General features: G+C 40.7%; 1 protein-coding gene across 1 annotated transcript; it reads right to left on the bottom strand.

Annotated features, from left to right (window-relative positions):
• Positions 1–48: 48 nt before the first annotated feature.
• Positions 49–11,617, bottom strand: uba6 (ubiquitin like modifier activating enzyme 6). The gene is made up of 32 exons (XM_089005756.1): positions 11,575–11,617; positions 11,018–11,059; positions 10,785–10,879; positions 10,230–10,258; positions 9,684–9,778; positions 9,488–9,599; positions 9,273–9,353; positions 9,051–9,173; positions 8,778–8,901; positions 8,576–8,679; positions 8,421–8,483; positions 7,890–7,966; positions 7,662–7,728; positions 7,429–7,572; positions 7,146–7,292; positions 6,972–7,052; positions 6,013–6,090; positions 5,616–5,797; positions 5,379–5,484; positions 5,192–5,281; positions 5,014–5,094; positions 4,788–4,916; positions 4,625–4,676; positions 4,485–4,548; positions 4,334–4,403; positions 4,124–4,195; positions 3,925–4,048; positions 2,819–3,012; positions 2,585–2,712; positions 1,674–1,761; positions 1,476–1,570; positions 49–413 (listed from the first exon to the last, which is right to left on the bottom strand). Exons 2-32 carry the CDS (start codon positions 11,056–11,058, stop codon positions 272–274), a joined length of 3,078 nt encoding a protein of 1,025 aa, XP_088861882.1. The 5' UTR covers position 11,059; positions 11,575–11,617; the 3' UTR covers positions 49–271.
• Positions 11,618–12,071: the final 454 nt, after the last annotated feature.

Here is a 12,071-nt window from a genome sequence, read left to right as displayed (position 1 = left end):
TAAATCCATGTTTAGTACCACAAACAAAAAGGGGTCTTAAGGCATCAACACAGGCGGCACTGTCCACTTTATCATCACAAGTAAAACAAACAGAGAACATACTGTATGTACAGAAATACAGTTCAGTGCTACCCAGGGACCTTCACGTTCCTCTGGTTGGATCAGAGAGAAGGAAACCAGAAACCAAGGCTGAGGAGGAGGAGTGTGAGCTGTGATCACTTCCCTGGTCATTCTGACGGCGTACATGAAGGTGACAAGAAATGGGACGTTGTCAGGGCAGGTGATCATCACGGCTGAAGAAGTATCTGACTGGAGGACCTGCGAGATCTTCATCTTCGGCTCTTTCTGGAGCAAATGAGACCGTGAGGTCAACGTATTGACGGGTCGCCGATGGCTTTATCAGCTTCTGCATCCTGCCCACATAAAACATAAGGGGGCCATTTGGTATTGTTATGCATGTCGCAAGTAAGAAGGACATAAACTTGAAAGTTTATTTAAAGGACAACCGACATCACTTTTTTGTTTCCTAACTGACATCAGAAAAACATCTAAAATACCCAAAACACACAGTATGATATTTTTTAGTCAAATGCAAAACACCAATAAAAATGACTTAAAGTGTCCAAAATGTGCAAAAAAAAATGAACCCGGAAGTGGCGAGTTTCAGAAGGTCCCGCCCCCTTGTTCGTGGTGTCACGCCAAGACATCTTGCCTTGCTCGAGAATCAAAACAATGGCTTCAGATTCGGAGAATATGCTTTCTTGTTACTCATCCAGTTATGAATATGAGTGAAATAGTTCTGAAGAGGAAAGCATACATGTTTGCAATCGATTAAATAATTTATTACGTGTCATTTTGAGGTATCTGGGTGGGGGGGAAAAATCAAAAAGAGGAATAAGATGGCGACAAAGTCCATGGAAACGGGCTGATTAAAATTCCTTACAATTTTTGTCAGCGAATATCAAATAGATGCTTGATACAACACAAGGATTCACCATCGCGTTATTTCTATGTTTCCTTCTAATTTCTCCATCAACACGAAGTTTTCAGATCAAACAAAGTACCGCAAAATGCATTGACGTGAATGAAAGGACTACTACAATGTGTCCTTTCTCTGTGAGGGGCGTTCCTTCAGTGACGCAGGGTGAGGACTCGTCACCAACTCAAACACAAGACTTCCGGAATATTTAGCGCAAGTCTTAAAATGTAAAATATAGCTATATGCGGTGGAATCTTTGTAAAATACGCTCAGTAGAAGTCATTTGAAGCCATTTTACGAATTATGGACACAACTTGTCCAGAGGCGTCGGTTTTCCTTTAAGTGGGTGTGCAATGCTCTCAATTCTGCTAAGAGATTTTGTCATTAACAGATTTTGGCCTGTGCATTATAAGGGAGATGAAAACTTTTTGAAGAAAATGTTGATTACCGATCGAAGCAGAGTAATGAAAGAACATTTTCTCAATGAAACACTCACGTCAGTTTAAGTCTTTTCGAATGCCCGGGTATCACAGGCACATAGAGCATCTTCACACCGTGGACGACCATTGTGGGTTCAATCCCATACTTCTCCTGAAATAAAACAAAGCACATAAGCACTGAAGAAAGTTCGTAATGAAAAAATGGGGGGGGGGGGGGGGGGCAATGTAAATATATGAGTTAGTTTGTTTCTCACCCTGACTGCATTCATGAAGTCGGACAAGGTGAAGTCTTCATGACCGCTAATAGTCCAGCAGTCCCAGATGGAAAAGTAGATGTTCTCCCTGAAAGACATCATGGGGATTTCACAACATTACTGCTCACTTTTCTAAAATCCTTGTCCTCGTTTTGGTGTCACTTCAGGAGAGCCGGCGGAGCCTCTCTCATAGAAAACTTTGAGGCTGAGAGGCAGGTTGCACTTTGTCTGTTTTTGGGGCGGAATACATGGTATGTATATGTTTGGTCTGGGGACCTCGTGTTGCACCCAAAAGCCGCCAGAAGGCCAGAAGAGGGTGTCCAAGCGCCATATAAGGAAATTATCAGCCTGTAGAAACAGAGGTGGCCACAGGAGGTCGCCATTTTGTGCCTCTTTTTTTTGGGTCAGAGATTTCCCCCAAATGTTGCCTCAAAATGGCACAAATAAATTCTTTAATCGATTGCAAACATGTATACTTTCCCCTTCAGAACTATTTGAATCATATTCATAACTGGATGTGTAACAAGAAAGCATATTCTCCGAATCTGAAGCCGTTTTAATTCACTAGAAATGCAAGACGTCTTGGCGTGATGTCACGAACTGGGAACTTTCTGACAATGCCCAATTTGCAGCTCAATTTTTTTGCAGATTTTGGACACTTTAAGTCATTTTTATTGGTGTTTTGCATTTGACTAAAAATATCATACTGCGTGTTTTGGGTATTTTAGATGCTATAAAACGTTTTTCTGATGTCAGTTAAAAAACAAAAAAGTGATGGCGGTTGTCCTTTAAGAGATGAGTATAATTTGTTGGGTGAACACGATTGTATCTTAAATCCTTATCCCACATTGAAATGAATGGAAATACAATTAATTCGTCACGTATGTGAAAAAGAACGTGGTTGATGTTACCTGATGAGGGACCGTTTGACAGCCGCCGGCTCAGTGAAGACCACGACAGGGAGAGCCAAGTTGAAAAAGCAGTTTTTCAACGATTCAAAGCCAAAGCCTCCAACTATCTTGATCAGCTCCAGGGCGACCTAAGGCACAATAAGTCATTGAATAGATGACCAGTACCGCATTATGTATGAGCATTCTGAAGAGCTATTTTGAGATTGAAGGCGCTGTATTCAGGCATATTCTCACCAGTCCAGCCACAGCCGCTGTTGCCGTGGCGATAGCAGGGATTATCTTGCCGGCAATGCGTTTGGTCTTAAATCTGTCGGCGGGCTCGATGGAGTACATTTTGGCTCTCAGGGCTGATGCCGACGTGACAAAGTCCAAGTGGCCGTTGCTGTCGTCGTCCTTCTCAAACTGCAGCGGCGACATCTGCAACCTGTCTAGAGATCGCAAGAGAAAACGACCAAACTTGGAGTTGCAGGAAATATGTTCATTCCGTTCTAAGGCCGGATGAGATTGCTTTAACATTTCCATTCATTTTTCCCATTTAGCTTACAATCAAAAACAAAAGGTAATTTTCAATAGTTTTGAACATGGCAGAAAAGCACTACATGAAGCTCTTTATCTCACTTAAACACATTTTAAACGCAATTTGCATACTGGTCTCATTTTTATTAAATGGTCTCATTTTTATTGCCGTCTTTTAACCTCGTATCGAGTGGGAAAGCATGCAGAAGTTGCAGGGCCTACATGAAGAGATCATTTCAATCAACAGGCTTCTGATTGGTTGCCGTGCAAATTGACAAGCGAACGTTCGTTTGGCAAATTGCATACTCGGCACGGCAGCCAATCTGAAGCCTGTTTCGTGCTTCGGACCATACCATGACTATAAAGTGTACTTGAGAGTTTTGAAAGCCGCTTAGAAAGAGGAGTCCATGTGGCATTGAGCAGACAACGCAACGCAAACATTGCATTGTGCACCATGACGACAAACGACAACTGGAGCAAAATCTTCAGCAAGGGAGCATTTGTGGTAGGTACTTCCTTAATTAAAAAAAATCCTTTATACTCCGCAACAATGTTTGTTTGGGTTTTTTTTTTGCAATTAGTCGTCTTATTGTGTTTCAAGTTGTGAAAAAATGGGGCAGGCAACTTTTCAGAGTTGTCTGCCTGGGTGTCCGCTAACTTTTTGTCATGAGTTTTCAGACAATGCTAATGGTCTCAATTTTATTGCCACGCTCAAATGGCACTGATACTTGTAAGCTCCGTGGAGCCAGCACCTTCATTACAGAATGCAGAAATCGACACATTAACCTGGTGCTAATCATCATTATAAATATCTGAAGACAAACCTGCTTTGACAAAGTCGCCAGCAATGGCATACTGTAGCTGCCCGATGGCCGCTCTCTCCTCTTCACTGCTTAGAGACATCTTCAATTGATCAGGCTTCTTTGCCGCCTCGTCTGTCTCGATACACTGTGAAGGAGATGAACCAAGATAAATTGAGTTCATTATCCATGATGGTGAAATCCATGTGATATTGAAGTATACTTTGACAGTGGGCAGGTATTTAGGGATCTTCACTTGAGAGAGGATTTCAGCTACCACCTCTTCACAGAGATCCTGCATGCCGAAAATGAAAACAAACAAACAAACAATGAAGCAGTCTCAGAATCAGAATCAGAATCAGAATCAGTCTGTATACATCTTGCATATTGCTGGACTTGTGACTTCCTCTGTCACTATTTCAGATAGACCCACCTTCTCTGAATAGGGAATGTTATAAATGGCAGCAAAGAGTCGGGCTGTGCTGATGATAAAGGTGAAATGTCTGTAGGGATAAAGGAGAGATTGAGTTGTAAGATGAAATGAGCAGTACACTAGAACGGTAATGTGGAAGCAGTTTACTCACAGGGGGTCTTTTAAGTCAAAATCAATGGGCGCTGGCGGTCTTTTGGGAGACTGCCAAAATAAACCTAACAAATGGAGACCGTGATGTGTTTTGCTGCCAAGTGGACAATCCGCTTTTATGGGAATTTGTTGAAAACTTACTTCCGTCTTTTAACCTTGTATCAAGTGGGAAAGCATGCAGAAGTTGCAGGGCCTACATGAAGAGATCATTTCAATCAAAATGTTAAAAGGCGGATAATTACACATGCACTATCCATGAACATATCAGTAGTTTTCAAAATAAGGATGTTGCAAGAGTCCTTACCTTTCTCTTGAAATACTTTTCAAATTTCAGCCGGGCCAAAGTTATGCACTGCTCCCAACGATGAGGTCGCCTGTTAAGCAGTTTAATGACTTCAAATGAGCCTTCCAAACTTTCACCTGCTTGCATTTTCTGTACACAAATTGAAAGAAATCATGAGAAGGAAAAGCAACAATGGGAACAGGAGCACTTCATTGTGAGCATTAATAATATAAGATAGTTTTTGCACCTGTAGCACAAATTCAGCTGTTTTGTGAGTCTGCCAGAAAGAGTTGTACATGGAGGGCTTCTGAGCAAATGCATTTTCAAACTAGATGATAAAGAGAAAATTCAGATAATAAGATTAACAACCACCCTTTTTTGGTATAATGCAGGAATTAAATCTGATGATCTTTGTGGGGGTCCACCTTATCTCTTGCCCACTGGATGGTGTGCTCTATGACTGAAGGGAATGACTTGAGCGTACAGAAGGGGATTTCCTCTTCTGGCGGATCTCTCTGGTGAACAAGGCGAGGTGAGTAACAGATTCATTCATTCGTTTTGTATCTTGAAGAGTACACATTTGCAGACAAGTGTGTCTGCAAGTATACTCACGTGGCTATTGTAGGACTCAGTCAAATTTGGGACAATGATCTCTGTGTGTCCTTTAGTTCCCATGGTCCCAGAGTCCAGGAGTGCTCTCTGATTAGTTACACAGCGGCTGAAAACCAAGTCAAATAAAAACAAATTGAGGCTCCATTTAAAGGTGCGATGTTACTATTATTATTAATAATATTATTAGAATGTATTGATCACAGAGATCGCTTGGAGAGGCAGACTAGTTTGACCCACCTGTCCACATATCTCCGAGCCTCCACACTGTCTAGTGCAGTGACCACCAGGTTGAGGTTTGAGTAGAAAGAGTCATTGTAGATGCTCTCTGTAGCAGGACACACCTTATTAAGGTGAGCATCCAACTGCAGGTCGGGGTTGATCTTCAAAGTGGCTTCGGCTGCTGTCGTACTCTTTGGTTTCTGACATCAAGGAGAAGAAGAAACTTTTTGAAATGAGTTTGGGAGTTTGGAAAGACTGAATAGTGATAGTATTTAATTAAATCTGGGTTTAATAGTGATTTTTTAAAATGTTTAGCACGTCATTGTTATTGGGTTTGTCCGAGACAAACTTTTGAATTAAAAAAAAAAAGAATATGCATGGAAAATGTCTCGGCTTATCGAAATGATCATCTCACTTGGATATGCTGTGGTCTGAAAAGAAACTGTCTGTTGAGGTTGGACTTTTCTATGAGGTCAGGATCTGTGATGCACACCTGAAGAGAAATATGGGATATTTTTTCCATCGGTAAGGATTGCTACTTAAAGGACAACCGACGTCTCCGGACAAGTTGTGTCTATAATTTGTAAAATGTCTTCAAATGACTTCTACTGAGCGTATTTTACAAAGATTCCACCGCATATAGCTATATTTTACGTTTTAAGACTCGCGTTGAATATTCCGGAAGTCTTGTTTTTAAGTTGGTGACGAGTCCGTACGTTACGTCACTGAAGGAATGCCCCTGACCGAAAAAAGGACATATTGGAGCAGTCCTTCCATCACGTCAATGCATTTTGCTGTACTTTGGTCTGAAAACGTCGTGTAGGACCGAAAAGAGGCAGAAAAGGGTGACAAAGCTCCATGTAAGGAATTAATCAGCCTGTGGAAACGGGCTGATTAATTCCTCGCCATGTTCTGCCTTTTTTGGGTGCGACATTTCCCAGCCGATGCCTCAAAATGACACGGAATAAATTCTTTAATCGATTGCAAACCTGTATGCTTTCTTCTTCAGAACTATTTGAATCATATTCATAACTGGATGAGTAACAAGAAAGCATATTCTCCGAATCTGAAGCCATTGTTTTGATTCTCGAGCAAGGCAAAACGTCTTGCAGTGACACCACGAAATTGGGGGCGCGACCTTCTGAAACCTTCTTCCACTTTCGGTTTCAAATTGAAGTACTTTTTAGACACTAAGTCATTTTTATTGGTGTTTTATATTTGACTAAAAATATCATACTGTGTGTTTTGGGTATTTTAGATGCTATAAAACGTTTTTCTGATGTCGGTTAGGAAACAAAAAAGTGACGTCGGTTGTCCTTTCACTACTTATATTACTGATAAGTAGTTAAAACCAAGCAGAAGTAAAGTGTTCACCTGGCCCGAGCTCTGAGCCAAACCCACTCCAAGTAGGGCAAAGTTTTTCAGCATTTCACAGCCTATGGCGCCGCAGCCCACCTGCAAGGGTGGAAATAGTAGCATGAATTTTAAATTGATCTCAATATGACGGCACTAACATGTTTATTGAATTAAGAGCTGGACAAAACCTACCATGAAGACCTTGAGCTTGTGCAGTTCCTCGCACAATGATTTCCCAATACAAGTTCGCAGTCCATCATAACGGTCTCCCCGAGGAAGAAACTCTTCAGCAGGCAGATTTTGAAGTGGCTTTACTACCTCAATGACATCTAAATAAAACTGCACCAAAGACAAGTAAACTCATTATACTATTAGCCGGCAATATCAGATGAGAGTGCAAAATTTCCCCATTATGCGACTATTAAAGGCTTTCTGATTCTGAAATCCAAATGAGATATCACAGTATGATGCCTACCCATTGCTGTAGGGGTGCAAACTTCCCTGTGATGGCTTTAAGAACCTCCTGACTGGCGAGGCCTCCTATAGCAGCCGCAAGCGGAGGAAGCGCCCCCCTTGCAGTCCTCGCTAGCCATTGCACCAACTCTGCATTCACAGGAGCCTAATTATAGGGAGGTAGCAACAGTAACATCAGCAAGGTACGATTAACTAACATTTTAACTTTTTTTTTGGGGGGGAGGGGGCACTTACGTTGTTCCGAAGTGTGGCATTCACTTCCTCAGTTAATTTCAGTAAAGTCTCAGTGTCCTGTAAACATCTGGTGGAATACAGTGATTTTGTTTTCATGACTTAATGTGACAAGGCCCTAAATACGCACACGCACACACATATACACACACACATACACACACACACGCACAACACAAATGCAATGTTTCCATACAAAAGGCAGATTGGATACTGAAAAGGTTTGATTACCCAGGGTTGGGAAGTCTATTATGCTGTTCCTGAAAGGTATCCAGACCCAACATGGCAGCATGGATTTGTAGCGGTGCCTAATAGGGAAGTGGCAAGCAAATTTTGGTGAGGCCGCAGCAAAAGTGTTGTTTCTGTCTACTTTTATTTATTATCATAAATACAGTGGGCCACAAGAGATTTCACTGATTTTGTTTTGGAATCTATCCCCCAGAGGTTGTTGAAAAACACACTTAATTCTCAGTTTTTGTGCTCCTCTTGGAGTCAATGAACTACATAGAAGTGAATTGAGTTTCTATGTGCAGACAAAATCAGTGTTTTGTCATGATCTAACCATTTATGACCAATTGTAATCCTTTTTGGGGTCAGAGACTTGTGAATCTTTATAAGCCCAGAGACATCTACCGAAAAATGTAAGAAACTCCCAATATTTTGGGATGTGAAAGACAGTGTGATATTTCTGTGAGACTAAAGAAAGATTGTAAGTTGTAATATACACCGCCGTGCAACCCCAACACCCGTGGTTCAAGTCACCTCTGGTTTACTGAAGTCTGGAATCAAGACTTGAGGATCCCACAGCTGTCTCTCGAGTGATTCCTAAAATGTTTCAGAAAAGTTCAGAGACAAAAGCATAAAGGTTTTTTTTTTCATTATTAACCATTAATTATTATTTGATGCATTTGACTTACAAATGAGTATATCTTTGGGGTTTTCACAAGGACAAAGAAACCTCCATGTATATATGTTTTTAGATCGGATGTGTCTCCTATTGCAAAACTGTGAGGGGAAAGGACTGAAGACAGACAAGTAAAATAACACAATTTTCAATCAACTTCACAATCATGACATCTGCAGAAAAAAAACCAGTCTTGCCAGAAATAATACAAATACCTTTAACCTGTCTTGCAGTGCCATTGAGTTCCACCATGCCATTGACTTCTCTGAAAACGACACTCTGGCCAGTCTTGAGGCCATGAGGCTGGTTGTCCAGGCAGGTGACCACACCAGGATTCCCCTGAGTGTAAAAATATTGACTTAAATAATGAGATATTTCTCCAACATTTTGTAGCACCATTATGGTACTGTTGAGTAACAACGTTTCAATTCCAGTTTGGTCCTCCAAATTCACACTGAAAATTTAGTGGAGAGCCTGTAACTGCTGACCTGGGTGATGCTCTGGATGAAAATCTCCTTTGGTTCTTCCCCTGTGGTATCCAACACTTCAAAGTCTTCTCCGAAATCACAGAAGACCCGCACACAGATGCCATATGTGTCACATGCAATGAACTGCGGAGACAGTGTAGTTTTCGTAACATTTCAAAGACTCTGGTTGAAATGCATATGTAGGACAGCCATCTCTTTTTGGTTAGTTGTGTTTAGGCTTACTCTGATGGGAGGGCGTTGTGAGCGGCAAAACTCATTCACTCTCTTCAGAAGGCTCAGTCTGGCTTCAGTTAGAATGACACACTAAGAAAAAATAGTGTTGTCAAATATTAAACATCGCAATTTCAAAAGATGCAGTCGTATATATATCCTTGTTGAACATCCTGGTCTTGTACAGTGGACTTTCTAGTCATTCTATTCAGTACACCTGCACTTACCTGATACTTTTGGAGAAAGCTGAGATCAGTGTTGTCATCCAGAGCGGAGATGGATTTGTCAACATGGACATAAGGGTTCAACTCCGCAACTCGAGGACAAACTGCCTCTGCCCTTAAGAAAGGATTAAAAAAACAGGATATAAAAGCTTGGCATGGGATCACTCTAATATGGGAGAAAATATGAAAGGCCCATTACCTTTTCCGCTGGCTCAACACATCCTCTTTGTGAATAAAGAAGTTAGACCCCAGATCCCAGGTTTCACACAGCTTTGTGTCATGGAGGGTGATTGCCTATAAAATATACAACATAGGGTACATGCTCACAATGTCTCAACAATAGCAGCAATAAGATCCCCCCCACAAGATACTAATCATATTCATTCATTTTCAATATCACGTGGGCAAAATGGACCTGATGGTTGACAAGAGGTGGTGTACACCCCGGACTGTTCGCCAGACAATCACAAAGCACAAACAGAATCGACAAACAGCCATTCACACTCACACCTATGAACAATTATTTGTCTTTACAGAACCTAACAACCACGTTTTACAATGTGGTAGGGAGCCATATATAGCACCTTGAGAAAAAGCAAGCAAGCACAAGAACATGCAAACTCCACACAGGGGGGCTTGGTTGAAGGCTGGAACCTATGCAGAATCTCTTGACTGTGGGGCAGAAGCATGAATCACTCTTCCCAACATGCTGCACAATATTACCCAGGCTAAAAAGAATGCCTACCTTCACGCCAGCCAGGACAATGTTCTTTGCTGTGAAAAAAAAAACATCTATATTGTAAGATTTCCAGTTGCTTAGTATTTTATGGAAGAGAACCCTCATTGGGTACACAAGAACAGTTCAATGAAAAAATAAAACAGCTCTCTTAAAAAAACTGCTGATAACTACCCACCAAGGCATTTACTGTCGGCTTTTCACAATTCTAATATTGTACCATTTATGATCAACACTGATATTCCATCTTTCAAATATGTTTATAATTTTAGGAGTACAGTACAGTACAACTACACATAGCTGTGTTTTGAATTTTGTTACACAGGGGCAGTTCAAAATGGCAAACAAAATACATATTTCAAATAACTATCAGAGATGGAGTATTGCTCTGCACTACTGTAAACAACAAGCACAGTGATACTGAGAAATAGCAGTATTGATGCAAAACAGGATCTTTGATAAAGCTATTGTATTGGGGTTATCCAACACAATAATCCCACAATTGTGTAGTTATAACTAATGTTGTGGTCAGCAAATGTATATTACAAGTGTGTGATAGAGTACCTATCTCTATTCCCAGTCCTCCCAATCCACTGAGAAATACTGCGGATTGGGCCATCTGGTGCATGGCACTGTCTCCCAACACATAGCGCTGGCGACTAGACAGGGGGAAAGGGAGCAGAACAGTAATGTGCTTTTTATATGACAGTATTGACCCAAAGCATTGCTCTTGCCAATATAACATTGAGGTCATTTAGATCCCCATCAACAGTAAACAACTTGCGTTTTCAACTTGCCTGTAAAGAGAGTCGTCTATTTCCATCGAGTCTTCAGCCATGCTGGGGGGGAAGAGGATTGGAAATCAACTACTTGAGAGATAACAATGTGACCTTTAAAACCCCAGAATGAACAGATATGTCGCATATGGTGATGCTTCTAATTATAAAAATGCATCTATAATGCATCATAATGCACTGTGGTTGTAGCTGAATGGCTAACTACATTACACCTGACTGTACTTATCGTTACAATGGCAATTTACCCAATACGGGCCGATTTAGAAGACTATCGAAACTTAAAAAAAACTTATTTACACAACAAAAAACAGACAATATGTATTAAAGAACATTTCTGAAAAAAACCTCTTTGTGAGTTGATATCGCTAGCTATCGTGGTGTGAGTGCCTGATGCCGGTGACGAGCAACGATATGGAGCATGCCAAAACTAGTTGAAAGTGCTAACATATCAGTCATTGAGTCTCACTCCCCAAAGAGACATATGATTACTTCTGGGGAATTCCGAAACATTTAAAAAACGTTAATAAAACTGTTACAATGAAGAAAACATTACATACGTAGGGAGTTGTCAGAGTGCGTGAGCAGCGGCAGTGAGTGAATGGTTGTGATTGGTTAGAAATTTGGAACGTTTCCGGGTTACGAGTGCACGTCATCCGCACAGTCGAATGAGCTCGCCAAAGTATAAATATAGTACAGTACTTATGACAAACGTTGACGTTCCTCAAAAAACAAACAAATTAACACACAAACAAACAAACAAACATCCAAGTATCAATAACCTCTGACTTCAAAACACATTTGTCCTATTTCATCTAGCATACAATGTAAATTACATACACATTACTTTAAACTCTCAGACTTGAACAACTTTGTTGTTTATTTTTTTCTTTACTTGTATGTATAATTGTAAAAATATAGATGTGTTTTTGTTAATCATTATAAGGATAAGGAAATCGCTAACATATACATACAGCACTGTCAACACTATTGTGCTTTCAAAAACCAGATATTTATTCTTATTTTTTATTTAATAAAGAACAGAAACAGTAATGCA

Source organism: Hippocampus bargibanti, linkage group LG10, assembly GCF_051943395.1.
Source record: "Hippocampus bargibanti isolate YZ-2025 linkage group LG10, ASM5194339v1, whole genome shotgun sequence".
Taxonomy (NCBI): Eukaryota; Metazoa; Chordata; class Actinopteri; order Syngnathiformes; family Syngnathidae; genus Hippocampus; species Hippocampus bargibanti.
This window is presented reverse-complemented; position numbering and strand designations above follow the sequence as displayed.

Coding starts and splice junctions, on each gene's coding strand:
- uba6 (XM_089005756.1), bottom strand. CDS start 11,058: ATGGCTGAAGACTCGATGGAAATAGACGACTCTCTTTACAG. Junction 7,573..7,661: donor ATGCCACACTTCGGAACAAC/GTAAGTGCCCCC, acceptor CCCTATAATTAG/GCTCCTGTGAATGCAGAGTT. Junction 6,091..6,971: donor TGGCTCAGAGCTCGGGCCAG/GTGAACACTTTA, acceptor ATTTCTCTTCAG/GTGTGCATCACAGATCCTGA.